Source organism: Oenanthe melanoleuca, chromosome 20 (genome assembly GCF_029582105.1).
Source record: "Oenanthe melanoleuca isolate GR-GAL-2019-014 chromosome 20, OMel1.0, whole genome shotgun sequence".
In the NCBI taxonomy this organism is placed as follows: Eukaryota; Metazoa; Chordata; class Aves; order Passeriformes; family Muscicapidae; genus Oenanthe; species Oenanthe melanoleuca.
The window spans coordinates 2,241,193-2,263,030 of NC_079353.1; the positions used below are offsets into that span (position 1 = coordinate 2,241,193).

Here is a 21,838-nt window from a genome sequence, read left to right on the forward strand (position 1 = left end):
CACTCTGCAAAAGAGGAAACAGCAGCACAGGGCTCACACTCCACTGCAAGAAGCTGGTGACAGAAACCAAGGCAAATCCCACTTGCACACATCATTTTCTCACTTCGAGTCACCAGAAGGGCTTTTTTTAGTTTTTATTCTGTCCTCCTTTTATCTTCTGTTTATCAGATACTATCTTAGGTGAGAACCTTGTTCTCAAGCTGCAAGTGCAGTTAGGGGCAGAGCTGTCAGATGGACTGTGCTGAGGGGGAGTTCCCAGTGCCTGGGCACGGCTCAAGTGTCCCCACCCTGCTGTAATTCTCTGTATTGCTCCAGGTGGGGAATGGCAGCCATGGATGCAAGCCCAGGGAGCAACACAGCTGCACAGGTAGGTCTGGGGTTTTGGGTAGGGAAGGCTTGATGTCTGAATTCAGTGGGATTCTTGGTGGGGTAGCACTGATGGGAACCCTCCAGTTCTGCCCCTTCATGGCCAGAGGGACATTGAGGGGCTGGAGCCCAAGGAAGGGCTGAGGGAGCTGGGAAGGGGCTGGAGAATTCCTGAGGGAGCTGGGAAAGGGCTGGAGAATTCCTGAGGAGTTGGGAAGGGGCTGGAGAATTCCTGAGGAGCTGGGAAGGGGCTGGAGAATTCCTGAGGGAAATGGGAAGGGGCTGGAGAATTCCTGAGGGAGCTGGGAAGGGGCTGGAGAATTCCTGAGGGAGCTGGGAAAGGGCTGGAGAATTCCTGAGGAAATGGGAAGGGGCTGGAGAATTCCTGAGGGAAATGGGAAGGGGCTGGAGAATTCCTGAGGAAATGGGAAGGGGCTGGAGAATTCCTGAGGAGCTGGGAAAGGGCTGGAGAATTCCTGAGGAGCTGGGAAGGGGCTGGAGAATTCCTGAGGGAAATGGGAAGGGGCTGGAGAATTCCTGAGGAGCTGGGAAGGGGCTGGAGAATTCCTGAGGAGCTGGGAAGGGGCTGGAGAATTCCTGAGGGAGCTGGGAAAGGGCTGGAGAATTCCTGAGGGAAATGGGAAGGGGCTGGAGAATTCCTGAGGAGTTGGGAAGGGGCTCAGCCTGGAGAAAAGGGGGATCAGGGGAATTTCTGGCTCTGCACAGCTCCCTGCCAGGAGGGGACACTGGGGGGATTTGGGATCTGGGAACAGGAACAGGGACAGGAGCAGAGGGAACAGCCCCAGGGGAGCTCAGGGTGGAATCAGCAGGAATTTCCCATGGAAAGGGGCTCAGGGGTTGGAACTGCCCAGGGAGGGTTGGATCCCCATCCCTGGAGGTGTCCCAGGAATTCTGGAGGTGGCACTCAGAGCTCTGGGCTGGGGACAGGGCACAGCTGGGAGGTCCCAGAGCTCTCTCTCTCCCAGCCCCAGTGGCTCTGTGGCTCTGTGAAGTGTTTGGGTTCCTCATCTCCTTGTACCCAATGTCCCCCTGTGCTTTTCACGGTGACAAAAACACTGGGAGAAATTCTTGTCTCCCAAGAATCTTCTTAGCGAGGATCCTGAATAAAGCAGGACTGAAAACCAACAAATACCCAGAAATAACCACACATGTGAAATTACAACGATCCAATGTCAGGTTCCACCTCACTGCTGTGCTGCAGAGACTTTAGAGCTCCTTTGCCAGAGACTTTCTGTGACAGCCCTGCTGCCCTCTTGCATGACTTAACTTCTTTATGTTACATGCAAACCAGAAAACATTTTGAAACACTCTGTGTTCCTATTTTGAAAGACTGGAGCCAGTGTATAAGGTTTGTTACATTTATTTCTGTATATATTCCATCTAGATTAGTTTTATACAGATCAGAGACCCTGCTGCAGCTGCAAGGGCTGGAGAATGCTGAAATCTTGATTCAAAGTCAGAGCCTTGCACTCCTGCTGTCTGCAAGTCCAATAAGTGTCATGGAATTAAGATTTTAATCATGGATTATGATCTCAGTGTTTACTGTAAATAAACTGCTCCTGGAAATTTCATAGAAAATGTAATGGGGGGGAAAAGCTTAATAGGATCTCAGTGAGTAATTTTTTTACACTTAAAATTTTCCATCAAGGCTTGTAAAGATTAGGGAGCTACTTTTTACATTGAGTCATCAGTAATTCAGCCAGGACATTTCTCATCTCTATACAGAGAAATTTTCAATTTCTAGCTATATTTCCAGTTCTGTTGAGTGGATTGTCAATAAATCAATGCAATGGTAGCAAACTGATTTCCTATTCTGCTGTGAGCACTTTAGACATGGCCAGAGCCACCCAGTCAACTTCAGCTGAGTAATCAAAAACCAAATTCATTTCTGCAGCATCATTTATGAGCTGTTTATATGGCCCTCACCACCCTGGCAGCACTGTTTATTCTAAAATTTGGATAATATAAAAACACAAAGGGGTTTTTTTCTGCTCTCTGGACTCCCTGGACCCTCAGCAGTGTTGCTGTCACAGGAAAAGCTCTGCAATTACCCCTGTGCCCAACTATTGCCCCTGCAGAGGTAAAACCCCCCTGAAGGTGATTTCAGCCTGGGTTCAGGCAGCAAGTGCTGTTGTTTGGCTGTTGTTGTATCCAGGGGCAGCACAGGAAGCGTTGCAGCCCTTGCTGCAGTGTCAGACCCCACAGCCTCCTGCAGTGGCACAGCTTTGGCTGAGCTGCTGCCAGAGGGAATTGGGAGAGTGTCTGGATGTGCCTGAAGTGGATCTGCAGTTTGTCTCTCCCAAAATGCCCCGTTCACATCTTGCCCACAAATAGGGGTGTGGGGAATGGCAGAGATCCTGCCCCTGTGCCTGCTCAGGTGAGACCTCACCTGCAGAACTGCCCAGCACAGGGAGGAGCTGCAGCTGCTGGAGAGGCTCCAGAGGAGGCTCCAGGGTGATGCAGGGATGGAGCAGCTCTGCTGGGAGAGCTGGGATTGTTCACCTGGAGAGGAGCAGACTTGGGGTGAGCTCCGTGTGGCCTCAGCCTGAAGGAGCTGCAGGAAAGATGGAGAGAGAGGATTTCCAAGGGATGGAGTGACAGGACACAGGGAATGGCTTCAAACTGACAGAGAATGGGTTTAGATTGGATTGTAGGAAAAAATCCTTTTTTCCTAAAGGGTGCCCAGAGCAGCTGTGGCTGCCCCTGGTTCCCTGGCAGTGCCCAAGGCCAGGCTGGACTTTGGGAATTGGAGCACCTGGGACACTTGGAGGTCCCTGCACAGCAGGAATTCCCTCTGGGCTTCACTCATGGGAACATTTAATTGTGTTCGAAAGTAGTTCTGTGGCCACAAGTTGTGGGTTTGCAACTGATATTTCTTCATCACTTCAAATGCTGGAGCACCTGAAAAACTCCAGGGTAGCAAATGAATGGCTCCTAATCACCTGCATGAAGTGTCTGCTTCTGATATTTAAAACAAACAAACAAACAAAGCAAAACAAAACAAAAAAAAAAGCAAAAAATAAAAAAAGCCACAAATGAGCTGCTTAGTGCCAGGAATTCTTTCTCCTCTGGACAGCAGCTCCCAGCCCAGGGTGTAAATTTTGTTGATGAAGCTTTTCAAGTCAGCATTTAAGATATTAAAGTGTTTTCTAGCTACAGCATTGTGGCTTTGAGAGCCAGTGTCTAATTTAATCTTGAAGCTACTGTGGAAAGAGGAAGGAAAAGGCTTTTACCAGAGAAAAGCCAGCGTGTACAAAGGCAAAAGCAGAAAATTTGCAAACCCCAAGATATCCTGAGGCCAAAGTGGTAAAACCTGTGCACCAGCATGATGTGGACTCAGCAAATAGCAACCATTAATAATTTTAAATAACATGACACCTTAATAATATTCAGGGTTTTTTAGAATACTCCAAGAAACAAAACCCCTCAGCTGCAGGTCACCTTCAGCTTTCCTCCTCAGTTTTCTGCCTCTGCAGGGGGAGGTTGTTTTGCAGGGGGGTTTATAACCACAAAGGAGTTCTGTTTAGTTTTCTAGAGAAAGGTGAAAAGTCTATCAAACCTCACACCACTTTGAAGTTTAAAAAGATAAATATCTAAAAAAAAAAAAACCAAAAAACCACCAAAACCAAAAAAGCCCCCCCCCCAAAAAAAAAAAAAAAAAAACAAACCAAGCACAACAAACCAGGAGTAAAAATTGCTGCTGCAAAAATGCTTCCAAATCCAATCCCCTTCCTGGCCCAGCCCTGCTGCCCTGGGGTTTCTGCTCAGAGCAGGGAGGGCTGTCCCTGCAGGGGAGTCTGTGTGTCCTGCACATCACCAGCTGCAGCCCAGTGGCTCCCTGGAGAGAATTCTGCTACGTAATGAGCTCCCCCCATTCCCAGAGCTGCTTTCCTGGGGCTCCCAGCGAGCAGGAGGTGGCAGAGGCTGAGCTTTCCCTCCCCAGGCAGAGCCTGCAGTGCTCCTGACAGGGCTGGGGACATCCTCCTCCTCCTCAGGTGATGGACTAGCAGGGAAACAGGCAGCAAAATGAAGGTTAATGTAAGTACTGGGCTCTTTTCTTGAATCTCCTGATTTTATTAGTAGTGGATAGAGGGTGAAATCTGCATCTGGCAGGGTGTCTTTGCAATGTGTGTGTTCAGCTGATTTGCACATCACTAACAGAGCATGTGGTCCTAATTTTTAAAATATAATCCAACTAGATCCTGTCTCAAGAACAGCAGTGTGGCTGAGGAGGGTGAGGGTTTGTTCTGTGTACATTGGATAGTAACAAGTTTATTTAAAATTATCAGGAATGACCCAGACTGGTCACTTCCACATTCTCTTGGATAAAACTAGGTTAAGAGTTCAGCTGTGTATTACCTCGAAAAAGATGATTATGCTTTTGCATAGATTCCTAGAAAATGGGTAATGGAAATGTCTCAAGAATTGAGGTCACAGTGAGATGAGGAAAATGCTAAGTAATTTCAGTCTTTGCACTGAGGGTAAGGACTGGCCACATCCTGCAGAGCAGTGTGCAAGGAGAACTGGAGCTCAGAAGAGGGAAGGAGTGCTCATTTTCAGGAAATGCTGTTTTCTCCTGCTCTGGGGAGGGGATCAGGGATGGATCAAACCCATTTTGCTGTGGTTTGTCAGCAGCTCTGCCCCCAGCCCCAGGCTGGGCTTTGTGCTGAGCCTGGCTGTGCCCAGGGAGCAGCTCAGCAGCCCCAGCTGATCCCTGGCAGCCGGGCAGGGCAGGCAGGGCTGTCACCATGTGTCCTGTCTGTCACCATGTGTCCTGTGCTAATGACAGGCAGGAGCAGGCTCCAGCTGCTGCCTGGGCGAGGGGATTCACACCAGTGCTCAGGCCAGGTGGAAAACCCACTTTGTTGGATAAATATTACAATTGCTTACTGAGAAACCATCCATTTCTCAATTTATTCAATGCATTTGATTCATTTGCTCAGAAACATGACCTTTGCAGAGGGTGGCAGCCAGGTTTTGGGGGCTGGTAAGTGCAGCCCCAGGAAGCCACAGCTTTGGGAGTTGTGCTGCTGCTGATTTCTGTGAGTCAGAAACCCCCACCCCTCATCACACAGGGACAGCACCCTGGCACCTCCAGCTGCAAGAATTCCTGAAAATTTTCATTTTTCAATGCAAAACGTGCCATTTGCTCCTGCTGGGATTCCCTGGGAACGTTCTGCCTGATCCACAGGCAGGGAGGGCAGGGAGGGTGAGGACCCTGCTCTGTGCTCAGCAGGATTTTCTGTATCTCTAAAACCACATTTAGGAATAAATGCAGTCAGGTGTAATTAAGATGCTAAATGGTTTAAAAAAGTAAAAAAACCCTAAAGTGATTGGGTGCATATGGGAGGAAAAAAAAGCTTTGAGGACCCAAAGCCCAGGAATATTCACATTCACACAGGGAGTGTTTGGAGCAGCAGGAAGTGGAAGTTTATTTTCTCTTGAACTTGGGCATGAGAGCACTTGTGTGAAAATAAAAATAAGTGAGTGGGGTGAAATCCTGGCTGCACTTGCCCCATTCTGGTGGCTTTAACACTAGGATTTGATTGACTTTGGAGAAAAGAGAGTTTGGGGGAAGTTTAGAGAACTCCAGTTTGTAATTCCCACCTCTGCAGCACTGCCTTGTGTGAAGCTGCGGGATTTGTAAGCTTGGATTTTTTTAAGTGGTGGTTCTGTATTTGATCAAAAACTGATTTGACCACTTAGAATTCAAAACCTGCAGATCAAGACCTGCTTCCACCCCCACAAAATCAATTAAATCAATAAAAATAAGTCCTGATGTTCATTCCTCCTTGAAGCTCACACAAAGCTTCTGTATGAGCTTTTCCAAAATGCACAAACAAAACAAAAAAAATGCAGAAGGACCTTCTGCAAATCACAGGAAATGCTGCACATGCAGGTAGAGAATGATCTGAGCTTTTAAAGCAAATTCTCCTCTTTTCCTGTGGATGTTGATGTGAACTCTCCACAATTAACTGGGAAAAATTTAAGAGATTCAGCATGGCCTGGGGTTGAAAAGAGAATTCTCAGGGAAGTCTGTTCCCAGCTAATGGATGATGGAGAATGTTTATTTCTGCAGCTTTGTTGGGAGGTGAAGAGATTAACTGGAAGCTGCTCTGTAAACATGTCAGAGGTGTCAGTGATGCATGAGCAGAGCTGTTTAGCAAACACAGCCCACTGCTGGATTTCTTCCTCCTCAAATATTTTAAGTCCCACTTTCCTGCAGTAAAAGAGCTCTCACATATATTGATGTGGAACATGAGAAATATTTCTCTCAGTCCACAAAAACTCCCAGGATTAACCTGTCTCTTTATTTACATGATGTCAGTAGGGGTTGTTAAGGAGCAAATTGAAGATAATAAATGAAAAATAGCTTTTTTATCTGAAACCCTGTGAAATAGTGCAGTACTCACATGAATTAATATAGGGTAGGCAGATTGAGATTTTCCAAAAACTGAGTGTGATGGGGGTATAGAACAAATAATTTGTGATGCTTCTGTGCAAGATGCTCAAATTGTCATGTGCTGTACATCACTGTGTTCACTTGGATTTTTCTAGCTATGTTTGTATATATTTTATAATGATTTTTTTTCTGTTGCATGGTCCTAGACACTAAAGATCAGGCTTGGGATAGGAGAAGCATCAGGAGATTTTAATAACAGTGGGATGTTCTTTCCTTAGCATAAATATCTATTGTGTACACAGACCACAGATGTCAGTCTGAGGGTATAAAATTTTACATTATACAACTGTGCACTGATCAGCCTTCCTGCTCCTAATTACAATTTCCCCATTAATAAACATGAGGCAGCAGCTTTCACTCCTATGGCTCCCAAGGGCTGCCAAGGCTTTAGAGAGGGACCAGTGCTGGGTAAGGACCTGCAAACAACAGAGATGTGGAAAGTCCAATTTGGGAGGGGAATTACTGCCTGCACATCTGAGCCTCGCTCCACTGGAGGAGATGCAGGTTAAGAAGCACTTGCAGCTCCAGCAGAATTTGGAAGTGAAGCTGTGCAGACACCCTGCACTGTAAATCCCTTCAGGGGGTGACTCCCTTGCTTTGCCCTGGCCTGGATGGAGCTCTGGGGGTCCCAGTGCCTTGGGGAGGAGCTGCAGGGGACACTTTTTCCTCTTTTCCAGCTCTGTGCTCTGTCACCAGCTGATTTAAACCCACTCAGTGAGAGCAGAGCCCCAGCACTGCCTCTCAAGGTGCCTTTAGGATGTTCTTTGTCTTAGGAGAGGTTTTACAAGGCAGCTGATGAAGCAGCAAGAAAAGAAGGAAAATCACTGGGACCTCACCTGTGCTGCTTTGGTGCTTTTCACACGTTTATTGCTTAAGGACACGACACACAAAGCAGCAGAGAGCTCCACAAGCCCTGGCTGGGGAGGACACACAGGACACAGGACAGGCAGAGCTCTGCTGGCTGACAGGGAAACGCAGCTCCCAGAGCTCCCAGCACAGCCCCCTCCCCTGAGCATCCCGAGGGGCTCCGGGTCCTGGGAATGCAGGGCTTGTTTACAGCCAGGGGCAGGTCAGGGATCTCTGCTCACAGCAGAGCAAGGGGCTGCCACAGTGATGCCTCACACATGTCCTGGGGAGCTGGAGAGCAGACAGGGCTGGTGCAGAGCCTGCACTGCAGATAACCCCATCCCAGGCTCTGCACACAGACGTGGGGGCAAGCACTCCTGCAGCGTCTGTCTGTGGTGCTGTGCACTTCACTGAAATCCTGAAATACTGAAATTCTGAAATCCTGAATTCCTGAAATATTGAAATACTGAAATATTGAAATCCTGAAATCCCGAAATCCTGAAACCTCAAAATCCTGAAATCCTGAAATCCTGAAATATTGAAATACTGAAATCCCAAAATCCCGAAATCCTGAAATACTGAAATCCTGAAACCCTGAAATCCTGAAATCCTGAAAACTCAAAATCCTGAAATCCTGAAATACTGAAATGCTGAAATATTGAAATTCTGAATTCCTGAAATATTGAAATACTGAATTCCTGAAATATTGAAATCCCGAAATCCTGAAATCCCGAAATCCTGAAATCCCAAAATCCCGAAATACTGAAATATTGAAAACCTGGAATCCTGAAATCCTGAGGCTGGACAGCAAAGGTGTGCTCTCCAACTCCACAGTATCCAGTGTCTGTCCTGAAACTTGGAATTTAATTAAACCCTGCCTTAGCTGGAAAACCTTTGGGATTTGGGGTTTTTGTTTTTGGTTTTTTTTTCTTTATTAAGCTCTTCTTAAGAGCTCCACTGACCCTGCCTGTCCAAGATCTGACAATCTCAGGTCAGTCATGTTCAGTCAGGGCTTGTCTCCATCATTTCTCTAGTCAAAGTCTTCTTTTTTTCCATTCCAGCTCTCTGGATGGGATATGAGATGAACAGATCTGTTTTCTAGCTAGGTCAGGTAGCTCAGAGTACTCTATGATTTAATTGATTAATTAATTAATCTCCTGCTTGGCTTGATTTGGGATGGTTCTAGAAGTGCCTGGGTTTGGTTACAGTGTGAGCTCCAGAAATGCAAAATCTGAGTCACTGTGCTCTGCCTCAGCCTGGCCTCTGGCCCTGGGATATTTGCCCATCTTTATTGGCCAAACCAAAGGAATGTGTGCTGTGCCTCGAGCAGAGACCCTTCTGATGGAAAGGTTTGTGTCTCTGCTTATAAAATTAGGCTCAGCAGCATCTTCAGTGCACTGTTTCCACAGGAAAGGGGAAATGTCAATATTTAGATGTTTTTTAAAACCACAAATGAGACAAATGTTCCTCTGGGCTGTGTGGGTGCAGTAGGAAGGGCAGCCTTGCTGTGTGTGCCCCAGCCAGGCTCAGATCCTGAGCCCAGCCTTCCTGCCCCTTCACCCATTTCCTGCCTGGGGCTGGATAAGGCTCTTCATGTTGGAAAAGGGAGAGTTTTCCTCTGCCCAGCGTCCTTGGGGCTGAAGAAGTGTGTCTGTGCAGCATCCAAAGCCCAGGAGCAGTGCTGATGAGTAACAGGAAAAGCTGGCTGTTCTCCCTCGAAGTGCAGAGCCCAGCCCCACCCCAACAGGGGATTCCTGGGGGTCTGACTCCAACTTTTGGCATTGTCCCAATCAAAAGTGGATCCCACGTTCAAAGCAAAAGCCAGGCTGGGCCAGGGGGCCAAAGGAGCTGCTGTCCAGCCTGGCAGCTGCCCTTGTCCCACAAAGCAGCCATTGTTCATGGGCACCCCGAGCACCCAGCAGCGGGTTTGTGTCACCAGCTGCACTGACAAACTGGGGTTCTGCTGGGCAGCTTCAGGCCAGCTGCTCCTTCACAGCAAATGCTCTGGACAAAAATACAAGGCAGCACGTTTCCTATTTGGGTGCTATCTCTCTGGACATTACTTGCACTTTCTGATATGAAATTCATGCTGTCACACAGCTGGTGTCCTGCTGACTGGGAAGCAGACATTCCCATTTTAAAGCTGAGAGCAAAATTTATATTGAACTGGAAAAAAACCTACAAATAACATCTACAGCTTTCTCCAGCCTTTGCACAAATGCCTGGGGTGACTAAAGCTACCTGCTGGCTCTGGCTGCCCCTGGAGCCAGGCTGGACAGGGCTTGGAGCAGCCTGGGACAGGGGAAGGTGTCCCTGCCATGGCAGGACTGGCATGAGCTGAGCTTTAAGGTCCCTTCCCACCCAGAGCATTCCATGATTCTCTGATCTTGTAAGGAGTAAACATGAGATGGAGAATTCACAGTATTCCCATATTGTACACACTGATCTTATCCAAGCATGTATTCTTGTAATTTTCATTAGGACCCCCAAACATCCTTTCTCATGATTCTTGTTACGATTACATCGTTTCTCATGACTTGTTACGATTAAACAATAATTACATTCAATTACCAAACAAATCATTACATTTAACAATCATATTATTTATCATATGATGACTACACAGGTGCAAATCTCAATGTCCATTCCCAGGGCCTAGTTCCCTTTCCCAGGCCTACCAGACCCGACCTTTCTTTCCATCCCTGAATTGCATACAATGACAATGTTTTAGAAATATTTTAATCCTGTGCTAGCCCACAGGCCAGAGGGAGTCTCAGTGAACAGGGGTGGGTGAATGAAAGCGGGATGGAGGTGGGAACACCAGGCCGGGCGCGAGGAGCGCGGCCCGGGTGTGACACTGAGGTGACAATGGCGCTGCGTCCCCAGCACAGCCTGGCCAAGGCGCTCTACGACAACAAGGCCGAGTGCTCGGACGAGCTGGCGTTCCGCAGGGGCGACATCCTGACGGTGCTGGAGCAGCAGGTGCCGGGCAGCCGGGGCTGGTGGCGCTGCTCGCTGCACGGCCGCCGCGGCCTGGCGCCCGCCAACCGCCTGCAGCTGCTGCTGCCCGCCCCGCAGCCGCAGCCCCACGGCATCTACCAGGTGCCCCCCGCGCCCCGCGCCGCCCCGCCGGCCGACACCTACGAGAGGATGGAGGGATGGCTGCCGCCGGCCGGCCCGGCCCAGCCCGGCTACCGCGTGCCGGCCCTGGCGGCCCAGCTGCTCCGCGACAGGACCGAGCGCTCCACGCACCAGGTGAGCACAGAAATGGCACTGGGGGCTCTCCTGAGCCTGAGCTCCCCACAGCAGGACAGGTCAGTGGTTTAAAGTACCAGGTGTCCATGACAAGACCGAGCGCTCCACGCACCAGGTGAGCACAGAAATGGCACTGGGGAGTCCCCACAGCAGGACAGGTCAGTGGTTTGAAGTGCCAGGTGTCCATGACAGGACTGAGTGCTCCATGCACCACGTGAGCACAAAAATGTCCCTGTCTCTGGGCTCTCCTGAGCCTGAGCTCTCCACAGCAGGACAGGTCAGTGGTTTGAAGTACCAGGTGTCCATGACAGGACCGAGTGCTCCATGCACCAGGTGAGCACAAAAATGGCACTGTGGGCGCTCCTGAGCCTGAGCTCCCCACAGCAGGACAGGTTGATGGTTTAAAGTACCAGGTGTCCATGACAGGACCGAATGCTCCATGCACCAGGTGAGCACAGAAATGTCCCTGGTGTCGGCTCTCCTGAGCCTGAGCTCCCCACAGCAGGACAGGTCAGTGGTTTGAAGTACCAGGTGTCCATGACAGGACTGAGAGCTCCATACACCAGGTGAGCACAGAAATGGCACTGGGGGTTCTCCACAGCAGGACAGGTCAGTGGTTTGAAGTACCGAGCACTCCATGCACCAGGTGAGCACAGAAATGTCCCTGGTGTGGGGTCTGCTGAGCCTGAGCTCCCCACAGCAGGACAGGTCAGTGGTTTGAAGTGCCAGGTGTCCATGACAGGACCGCGCGCTCCACGCACCAGGTGAGCACAAAAATGTCCCTGGTGTGGGCTCTCCTGAGCCTGAATTCCCCACAGCAGGACAGGTCAGTGGTTTGAAGTTCAGATTTTCCCAGCTGGTCACTGAAGAAGATTCAGGAGGCCATTTTCTGCCATTTCCAAGGTTGTTTATTGTTTCTTAGAGATCCAAGGCACACTGCCTGCCCTTGGGGTAGGGCTTATCTTTTATACTATAAATTACCTACCTAATATTTACAATTACTTTCCAATACATGACAATTTTATTACACTGTCCAACTCTGTCCCAGACCAATCCAGTGATGCCAGCCTGGCACTAACATGGATGGCATGAAGAAGAAAAAAGAAAAGACATATCACACCCCAAATCCTCCATATTAGCTTCAAACCCCCTAATATAAACATTTCTAAAAATTCACTTTTCTATCTTCTAACAATCTAATTTATACTCTACTTATTTTTTGTCACTTGTAATTCTTCATGCAATGATGGTAATTTTTCTCAGGGGCTTAAATCCAGTCCCCAGGAGTCCTGGGCACCATGCCAAGGCCTCTGAGACCCCTGCCAGGGCATCTAGAGGCATCCAGGGAAGCCAGGGGAACACCCTGCACTCCCACATAAAAACAGATGTGAGATCATATTTGAATTAATATTTTGATTTTTGTACCGTTTTTGTGGAGCACAGTTTGGTTCCACAATTCAGATCTACACAAAGAGGGTTTTGGTAAATCTCCACTTGGTTGTGGATGTTCTTCAGGAACTGCACCAAGCCCAGAAGGTTTAAAATACCATATTTTAAAATGTAAAATACCAATTTGGTGTTTAAAACAATCGCTGGGAGTGAGGAAATAAGAAAGGCTGAGATTTTCAGTGGAGTTTGCAGCAGAAGAATGATGGTGTTTAGGAAACTCCCATCAGTTTATAGCGTCGTGTGAGAAATGCTGCTCTGGGCAACAGATGAGAGCCTCTATCTTCTGTACTCCCTCACCTTTGTGACAGTTTAAACCAGCTGTAAAATAGGGCAGGAAGTAAAGAATATACCATTTGTTTGGGAGAATCTATAAATGATTTACAAAGTTAAAATAACAAGACACAGAACCTTCTCCTCTGATGGGCCACAGCACACAGCCATCCAGAGTCCTCTGGGTCTTTGCATCCATCTGCACAGGAACATGATCCATCATTTATTAAAAATCACCCTTTGGTGTGTGGTTGCTGGGTTTGGTCTGGTTTTTACAGTCTCCCTCTCTCTTGTGCTGTCACTAGGCTTGCACAAAGCAGCAGCCCCTGCCAGACCTGCAGGAGGACACAAACTTTTGTTGTGTCCCCTCAACCAGTTTCTCTCCCAGCCTGTTTTTGCTGCTGCTGAGACATTAACCAAAGTGTACAGGAGGAGAGCTGCCACCAGTTCCCCCAGTTATAGAGAACAAATTGGTTTTCCAGGGTTTCATTACAGCTCCCTGGCCTGGCTCTTCTTTCTCCCAGCTCCTTGTATCTGACATTCAGACAAAACATATACATGGAATGTGCAGTTTGATTACATGTTGCTGGTTTTTAAGATCAAATCCTCGTGCTTTCTTCAGGGAAAAAATGAGTGGGGAGTGTTTCCTAATGAAAGGGAAATAGGGCAGGAGGGAACATAGTTCAAGCACAAGGTTTTGTTCAGTTCTGTGAGCTCTCCAGCCCTGGCTGGCTCTTTATTCTGTGTATGGAAACCACATTAGAAATTCTAATTGGAAGAGGAAGAAAATCCAGTTATATAGTGTTTTAGGCTGATTTAATGATCATTTGATTTATGGGGCTCATTCAGCCACCTTTCCTCCTGCTGTGTGGAAGGCCAGTCGTGGAAACCTCACTGCTGCTTCCTGCTGGGTGGCAGGTGGGTGCTGGAAAACAACAAACTCAGGGCATCCCTGGTGACCAAAACCTCATTTTCAGCTCTGCAGCTGCAGTGCACAACCATAACTCAAACTCAAACTGAGTACAGCTACCAGAGACTCCTGCACTTGCTGTCATCTGATTTCTCCTGACCCTAAAGGAGCCATTTGCAAACTGAATCAGAGATTGGCATCAGTTTTCCATGTTGTGCCAGCAAATCAGGTGGAAAATGTCATCTATTCTTTATGTGGATGAATAGTCTGGCAGAAGAGCTCCTTGGCTCTCCCTGTCTCACTTCATGGATTTATCCACCTAAGCCGTGTCTAGTCTGAGAATGGAAAAGAATGAAGAATGAAAAAGAAATGTCCCAGCCTCTGATGATTATCCAGAATTGAGAGTAGGGCTGCCTGTGGCACAGTGTCCCAGCTGTCCCCACACCAGCTGCACCCTGCTGGCCACAAGCTGTCCCAAGGCAGGGGAGCTCAGGGAGCACAGAACGATCCAGACCATCCCCAGAGATCTGTGGCACAGCTGGCAAAGCTGCTGGCATGCTCAGCTGTCCTCTGAGCAGCTGGGAAAAGCCACTGGGAGTCTTTGAGGGAGCTGACTAAAAGCAATGAAACAAAAAGAAATCCCTCAGAGCCTGGGTGTTTTCACCCCACAGAGAAACCTCATTGCTTCTGCCCCACACACAGGGCACATTCTGGTTCTACTGCCACTGACAGGACCTCAAAAAGAACCATGATGTGATATCCAGTGAGTTTCCTTTTTGCTGGACTCTCAGATTTATCCAGCTGGAAGCAGACCTGGGCTGAGGATGGCTTTCCTGACATCCCTTATCTTTTACCCTTTCACTCAGGGAAGCTGTGCCTGTTTCGAAGGAAGATGCTCATGTTCAGCACAAGCTGCCCAGGATTCCCCATCCCTGGAAGAGTTCCAGGCCAGACTGGAGGGGGTTTGGAACAACCTGGGATAGTGGAAGGTGTCCCTGCCCTTTGCAGGGCTTTAAAGACAGATGGTCCTTCAGACCTCCCCCCCAAACCAAACTATTTTGTGATTCTGTGATTCTCTGTCACAGAGCACTAAGGGGATTTGTCTCACTCCTCACTCCCTGTTTTCAGATGAGAGCTGAACCAGGCAGAGTGGAGCTGCACTCTTCTTCCCCTACCATATTTCCCCAACATTAATTGCTGCAAGACTTGCACAATGGAAATCTCTCCCTCCAGTTTCAAACCACTGACTGTAGTATCTCACCCCAGCACTGTTTCTGGAGGTCAGTTGTTTGCAATGGCCCATTTATCAATTAGCTGAGGGCAGCCAGGCTAAAGGCAGGCTGGATGGACAAAATGTCATATTTTAGTGGTTGATTTTTAAAAAGAGAAGTCCTAAGCCAGCATTCATATTTTGTGACATTAATTGTCCCACAGATCTGGTCAAGGCTGACTGCAAAGATATAATTCCCATACTGGACTTCCCTGTTTATGGAGCTGGACAGGACATCAAGGTTTACTTCTTCCAAATGAGTCAGTCTTTCTTAACTACAGAATAATGCTCAGCCTGCACTTTTAGCTGCTCTTACACTAAATTGGCTTGGCCCAATGGCTGTGGGCTTGGAGAAGTTGAAATTTCCACACTTCCTTTTTTGAGTGGTTCTGCTTTTGGGCAGATAAAAGGTTTAAGTGATAACTGCAGCTGGATTTTCTCCAAATATTTTTTGGTTGGTAAGGCAGGTTGTCTTTGATACCTATGTGCCAATTCAGATCTTACCCAAAATATACCAGAAATGCTGGCAAAGGAGAATTATTTGGGAATAAACATCCTATTGCTTGGAAGGCCAGTTCCTGTGTCCCCTGCAGTGAAGAGCTGAAGGTTTTTATCACTTAAGAGTGATTACTCTGTGTTAAATGACTTTTCAAAGCTGTCCTGAGCTTCCTGCCAATCCAGTTTTATCTTTATTATTATTTTTTCTTCTCTCCAAGCACCTGTTTACCCTCCCAAGAGCCTGCCGGGCTTCAGCCCCAAACATCAGGGGGGAGGTGTATGATGTCCCCTCCATGCAGCACTGCAGGTCCCTGCTCTCCCAGGTGAGTCCTGTCCCATTCCCCCAGGTAAATCCTGTCCCACTCCCCCAGGTGAGTCCTGCCCTGCTCTCTCCCTGGAGCTGGCACCCTGAAGCACCTCAGAGTAAATCTGCAGGTCAATTCTACTGTCACCCTGGGTTTTTTTTTTTTTGTTGTTGTTTTTTTTTTTTTTTTGTTTTTTTTTTTTTTTTTTTTTTTTTTTTTTTTGTAAAATTGGGAAGAAAATAATTTATTTTTAGCTCAAAATCTCAGTTCTCCTGAGTTTCTTAGAAATTTAAAGGCATGTGTCTTAAGTCTGGTGTGTTTCTAATAAACACTTCCATTTTTTCCATCACTAAGGGATTTTCCCGTGGATTCCTAGGAACAAAAGTTGACACTTCTGAATTCTCTGTGCCAGTGTCAACCTCTCTGCCCCAAATCCATGAGGAAACGTGGTGGTGTCATTTGGTCAGGGTGATCTGGGGATGTTTAGAGAATAGTCACATGTTCAGCAAGAAACTGTCACCCCCAGCACTCTCCTCCTGGGAAAAGCACACCCTGGATTTGGTCACATTTGGTCACACTGTGACGTGTCCTGTTGCACAACCCTGCCCTTGGTGCTGTCCCACTCCCCTGGGGTCAGTGAATGTCACATTTCCTGCAGCTCTGAGGCTGTCACCAGGGTGGACAGCCACCAGCCCTGTGCTGTCACCTCCCACACAAAGGTGTGAGTGGCACTGAGCAGCCCAGGGCTCTCCCCACTCCTGCTGCCCCCTTCCACTGCCCAGTCCATTGTCGTCCACAGATTTCCTGGAGTCACCCCCTTTGTGTGAGGGGGTGATCCCTGCTCAGACACAAACCTATTGTTATCAAAGCCTTTGATGCCACCCAGGGCTGCAGTGTCTCTAGAAAGGATCCAAATAAACCTTTTTATTTCCCTTTGAGCAGAGTGGTGCCACTCCCCCCAGCACACGGAAGGGCTCCGTGCTGGGCAGATCCACTGAGAGCTTCCAGGCAGAGCAGAAGCAGCTTTACAACATCCCATCCAAGCCAGAAAAGGCAGGAGCTGGCAGCCAGGACTCCCCAGCAGGCAATGTGAGTAAGGCTTGGTGGGCACAGAATGATCTGTCACTCCTGGGATGCCTGGCTTGGAGCAGGGACAAGTTTCCCATTTCTTCCCCACTGTTTCTTACAAAATAAATTGTCATGAATTTCCCTTTTCCAGCTTAGAGTCCAGCTGTACACACATTCATCTGCATCAAGCAAAATTTAAATTCACTGAAGATGTTTGGGCAGAGTCAGTGGTGTCTGTTGGTGATTTATTGCTTGTCAGGGTGTGCATGTGAGTGGGGAAAAAATCAAGTGTCTACAGATTTCACTGGCTGGGGACTGCTGTAGGATCTAATCACCTGTGCTCCAAATTTTACCTTTTATATGTGCAGCTTGTGCATGTTAGAAAATAAAAAACACAGGCAGCCTTTCTGTGGTGCTGTTCCATCAACATCAGTGGATTGCACACATCTGTGTGCTCTGAGAATTCAGTTCTGTTTCTCATTCTTGTTTAAAAACATGGTTTGTGTACCCTCTGTGCTCTGTTACAGTTATATGATGTCCCTCCCAAAAGAGAACTCAATGACTCAGAAAATAAATCTCAGAAGAAGTGCTGGGGCCATTACAACACTCTGCCAAACCCTCGGAAGTCCGAATGGATTTACGATATCCCAGTATCCCCTGAAAATTCCGGATTCAAAGCAAACCCTGCAGGCCAGTGTGTGGAGAAGCAGGTGCTGTATGACATTCCCCCAGCCAGGTTCAAGGCTGCAGCCACAAGCACTGAGGCCAAGGCTGGAAATGCACAGTTGTACGATGTCCCCCCAGCACAGCGGAAATTAGAAACGCCCCTCTACGACATCCCATCCTCACGGGACCTGCTCCTCCTGCCACACAACAGCAGCTCTGAGGCACCCCCCGGCCTCCTGCCTGCCCAGGCTGGCAATCACATCTCTGAGCAGAACGTTTATGACATTCCCAAGGGTTTGCCCAGTGCTGGGCACTCCAAGAAGGAGATGGAAAACAACAGTGATGGCTTTGGAGACCAAGCACACGGTGCTTCTCCACAGCTCTCAGTGGATGCCAGGCCAGAAAACAACAGTTTGTGTGTCTCCAGTGTGGACAGCAGAAGCAGCACTCTCTCCTCACCCTCCAGCTCTTCTGCTGAGTTGTTTTCTACGCTGTCACCATCAGCAGAGCCTGCCCAAGAAATCAAGCTGGAGCTGGAGGCAGCCATCGAGACCCTGACCCGGCTGCAGCACGGCGTGTCCAGCTCCATCGCCAGCTTGATGATCTTTGTCAGCAGCAAGTGGAGATTGCAGGAGCACCTGGAGAAAAGCCTGGAGGAGATCCACAGAGCAGTGGACCACATAAAGGTGTCCATGGGAGAGTTCCTGGCCTTCGCTCAAGCCCTGAAGGGAAACGCCTCCAACCTCACGGATAACAACCTGCAGGCCAGACTTAAAAAGCAGCTGGAAATCCTCGTGAACTCCTACAAAATATTGACAGAAACGAGGGAAGCTCTCAACAGCTGCAGCTGGTCCCTGGAGGCTTTGGTGCTGAAGAAGCCCCAGAACAACCCTGACGACCTGGATCGCTTCGTGATGGTGGCCAGGACGATTCCAGACGACATCAAGAGGTTTGTGTCCATCATCATCGCCAACGGGAAGCTGCTCTTCAGGAAGAACGAGAAGGAGCAAGAAAGGAAGCAGCCAAAAGTGAACCTGGAATGCAAAATGGCAAAACAAATCCCAGTGCCAAGAAGAGTAGAAATTGAGTCACTCCAGAGAAAAGCTCCTGAGAAATCCGGCCAGAGCCGGGTCCCTGTGGAGAAAGCAGAAGAAAATTCCAGTGAGGATTGTGATTATGTCCAGTTACAGGTCAGTGACAGGGGGTCACTCTCTGTGTTCTTCAGCCTTTATAGATATTATGTTATTATTTATCAGCTATTTTACCTTTGCACCAGTGCCACATTCAGTTTGCAGTACATTTCATTTTCCAGACTTTCCATCGATCCAGGATTTTGTGACAGTGCTGGATGGCACGTGTACAATGAGCAGTAATTCTAATCAATAGAGAAAATAAAATATTTTTATCATTCTTGCCAGTTTAAATTCATTTGGGAGGCAGTAATTCCATGCTTCCCATTTCCCTCAGTTCTCTTCCTGCTACTACATTGTGTTTGGCACGACAAGAGATGTTCCTTCCCAACTTGAGGTGTCATGGAAATCCTGTTTGCATAGAAATTAAACCCTGTGTATTGTCACATTTAGTTGTTAGAATAATTCTGGATGATTGCTAGAATCTCCTTAGAATTACTGAAATATCTGCTATCTCTCTTAGTTTCCCAAAGAAATGCTGATTGTAATTAACATTTCTTTTGTTGAAATGTTTTTTTTTTTATGTTGGTTTCAGTCTCAGATCTTGCAGGATCAGGTACTGCATTTTTAGGAGGAAAAAACCTACAGCTCCTTCTGATAAATTCTCCATTTCTATTTGTAACATGAAGGCTACAGAACAAGTAGTTGTTTCCCCATGAAATACAAGAAAACCACATTTATATTTAAATACTTTATGTAGTTGTTTCAACTTTGCTTTCATTTTAATTCATAATAGGCACAGAAAGTCATTTTAGGTAAAGAAGTAGCAAAGAGTACAGAGTCAAACCCAGTGGTGTTTCTGACTTTGAGAACATTATTTATGAGGGCTTTCAGCCCCTGATTTCTGTGCTTGCTAAAACTCAGAGTAATTTGCATTCAGACTCACATCTCTATACATAGAGACCTATTTGCTTCTCAGGGATCATTTTCCCAGAATTAGTGCTGAAAACCTGTGAAGAACACTTAGTCCCTCAAACAAATCCAGTTGAAAGTCATACAGTTTATTTTATTGCCTTTCAGCATCACTTGGTATAAGGCTGTGAGAATCAGTATTTCAAAATATCTTGTCGTGCACTGGAACAAAAGTGACTCTTGTGCATTTTAATCATTCATAACCCTGATTAAGTCCATTAAAGACCAATGTTTTGTATTATTTGGAAGCTTCAAGGCCAGACTGTGTAAAGGATTGGTGTTTGGCTGCAGCATTTCGTGTGCTATCCATTATTAAAACTGTATTTAGGGGGAAAAAGGCAATCAGGAGAATTTCCAACACTTTATGGAAAGACAAATTACTGTAAAGGCTCCAGGGTGGGGCGATTTGCAGACCACAAGAATTTAGGGCAGAGCAACCAAACAAACAACCAGAGCGTGGCACCAGGCTGAATCAATTTTTATTTTAACCCTTCTCTCCAGGTTTTGCCATGTGCAAAAAAGACTGAAAATGCCAGCAGGCAGGAGCCTGCCAGGAAACCCCCCCTCCCCGAGCACTGCAGGCTGTGCTTCGCCGCCCTGCACAAAGCCATCGGCGTCTTCTCCGCCAGCCTCAGCAGCCAGCAGCCCCCCGAGATCTTCATCTCCCACAGCAAACTCATCATCATGGTGGGGCAGAAGCTGGTGGATTCTCTGTGCCAGGAAAGCCAGGAGAGGGAGGCCAGGAGCGACATCCTGCAGAGCAGCAGCCGCTTCTGCAGCCTCCTCAAGGGCCTGGCGCTGGCCACCAAGAGCGCAGCGCTGCAGTTCCCCAACGCCGAGGCCACCAGGGAGCTGAGGGAGCAGGCAGAGCAGCTGGCCCAGTACAGCCAGCAGTTCAGAGCCTCCATGGACTGAGCAGCCACGGCCTGCCTGCCCTGCAGGAATTCCCAGCAGGAATTCCGGGGGAGCTGGTAGCAGGTGAACAACCCCACATTCATAATTCCCACCAGGAGATCCCTGGGTGAAATGTTAGCAGGTGAACATCCCCCCTCTCAGAATTCCCACCAGGAATTTCCTGGATGTTGGTGCAGGTGAACATCCTCACACTCAGAATTCCCACCAGGAGCTCCCTGGGTGAGCTGGTAGCAGGTGAACATCCCCATGTTCATAATTCCCACCGGGAACTCCCTGAGTGAACTGTTAGCAGGTGAACATCCCCACACTCAGAATTCACCAGGAATTCCCTGGATGAACAGTTAGCATGTGAACAACCACCCTCTCAGAATTCCCACCAGGAATTCCCTGGATGAACTTGTAGCACGTGAACAACCCCACATTTAGAATTCCCACCAGGAATTCCCTACGTGTTGGTGCAGGTGAACATCCCCCCTCTCAGAATTCCCACCAGGAATTCCCTGGGTGAAATGTTAGCACGTGAACAACCCCACACTCAGAATTCCCACCAGGAATTCCCTGGATATTGGCACAGGTGAAGATCCCCTCACATTCAGAATTCCCACCAGGAATTCCGGGTGAACTGTTACCACGTGAACATCCCCACACTCAGAATTCCCACCAGGAATTCCCTGGATATTGGCACAGGTGAAGATCCCCCCACATTCAGAATTCCCACCAGGAATTCCCTGGGTGCAGGTAGCACCCAGCAGGTGAAGATCCCCGCAGCAGCTGATGCAGAAGAATTAAATCTGCACTTTCTCCACTGTTCACACCCTGCCTGGAATTGTCATCACCACAGCACCTGGGTGGGAATGATTGCTGTTGAAAGTTTTTGATTATTGGACTGATTTCTTATTTTTTATTCTCTGTGTATGTCTGATAAGTGTATTCTCAATTGTGTTTTCTATTTGTGTATAGACTCTCTTTAAATGTGGCTGCACAATGTTCAGTAACTTATGTTATCCCAATATCATTTCCTGAGGACTTTATGCAAAATTTGTATTTACAGGGTTATTTTGTTTTTTGTTCATTTTTTTTTTTTTTTTAACAGTTGCAAAGCTAATTTTTGGTTTTAACAAATGCAACACGGTACAAAATCTGGTCAATAGGAAATGCACCAGGCTGGTACCTGAGCAGAGAGGAAAAATCTGGGAGAATTCCTGACTCCTAATAAATCTACAAGGAGCACATCACCCTCTGTCACAGCTCTCAGAGCATTCCTCCAGCTAGGAATAAATAAATAAATAAATTTTTTCCAGTGCAGAGGTTTTGGCTACACCCACGCTAATTGCAGTTCTCATCATTAATTTATTTTCCAAAGCCTGGCAATGAGCAGCCATGGGGACCCGCTCCCCTCTGGGCATCCTCTCGCTTGTTCTCCTTGTCACCCCG

General features: G+C 47.8%; 1 protein-coding gene across 2 annotated transcripts; it reads left to right on the forward strand.

Annotated features, from left to right (window-relative positions):
* Nucleotides 1-66: 66 nt before the first annotated feature.
* On the forward strand, nt 67-20,404 carry CASS4 (Cas scaffold protein family member 4). 2 transcript variants are annotated; one of them, XM_056507120.1, is made up of 7 exons: nt 67-180; nt 316-367; nt 10,583-10,951; nt 15,567-15,671; nt 16,596-16,742; nt 17,249-18,577; nt 19,991-20,404. In XM_056507120.1, exons 2-7 carry the CDS (start codon nt 323-325, stop codon nt 20,402-20,404), a joined length of 2,409 nt encoding a protein of 802 aa, XP_056363095.1. In that variant the 5' UTR covers nt 67-180; nt 316-322. The 2 variants fall into 2 exon arrangements, with proteins under 2 accessions (XP_056363095.1, XP_056363096.1); XM_056507121.1 differs by lacking the exons at nt 67-180; nt 316-367 and adding an exon at nt 4,083-4,425.
* Nucleotides 20,405-21,838: the final 1,434 nt, after the last annotated feature.

What these genes read in the sequence shown, in the direction of transcription:
- CASS4 (XM_056507120.1), top strand. Translation starts at nt 323, where the DNA reads ATGGCAGCCATGGATGCAAGCCCAGGGAGCAACACAGCTGCACAG. An exon ending in AGGACTCCCCAGCAGGCAAT is followed by an intron (nt 16,743 to 17,248) that starts GTGAGTAAGGCT and finishes GCTCTGTTACAG; the next exon opens with TTATATGATGTCCCTCCCAA. An exon ending in GTGATTATGTCCAGTTACAG is followed by an intron (nt 18,578 to 19,990) that starts GTCAGTGACAGG and finishes CCTTCTCTCCAG; the next exon opens with GTTTTGCCATGTGCAAAAAA.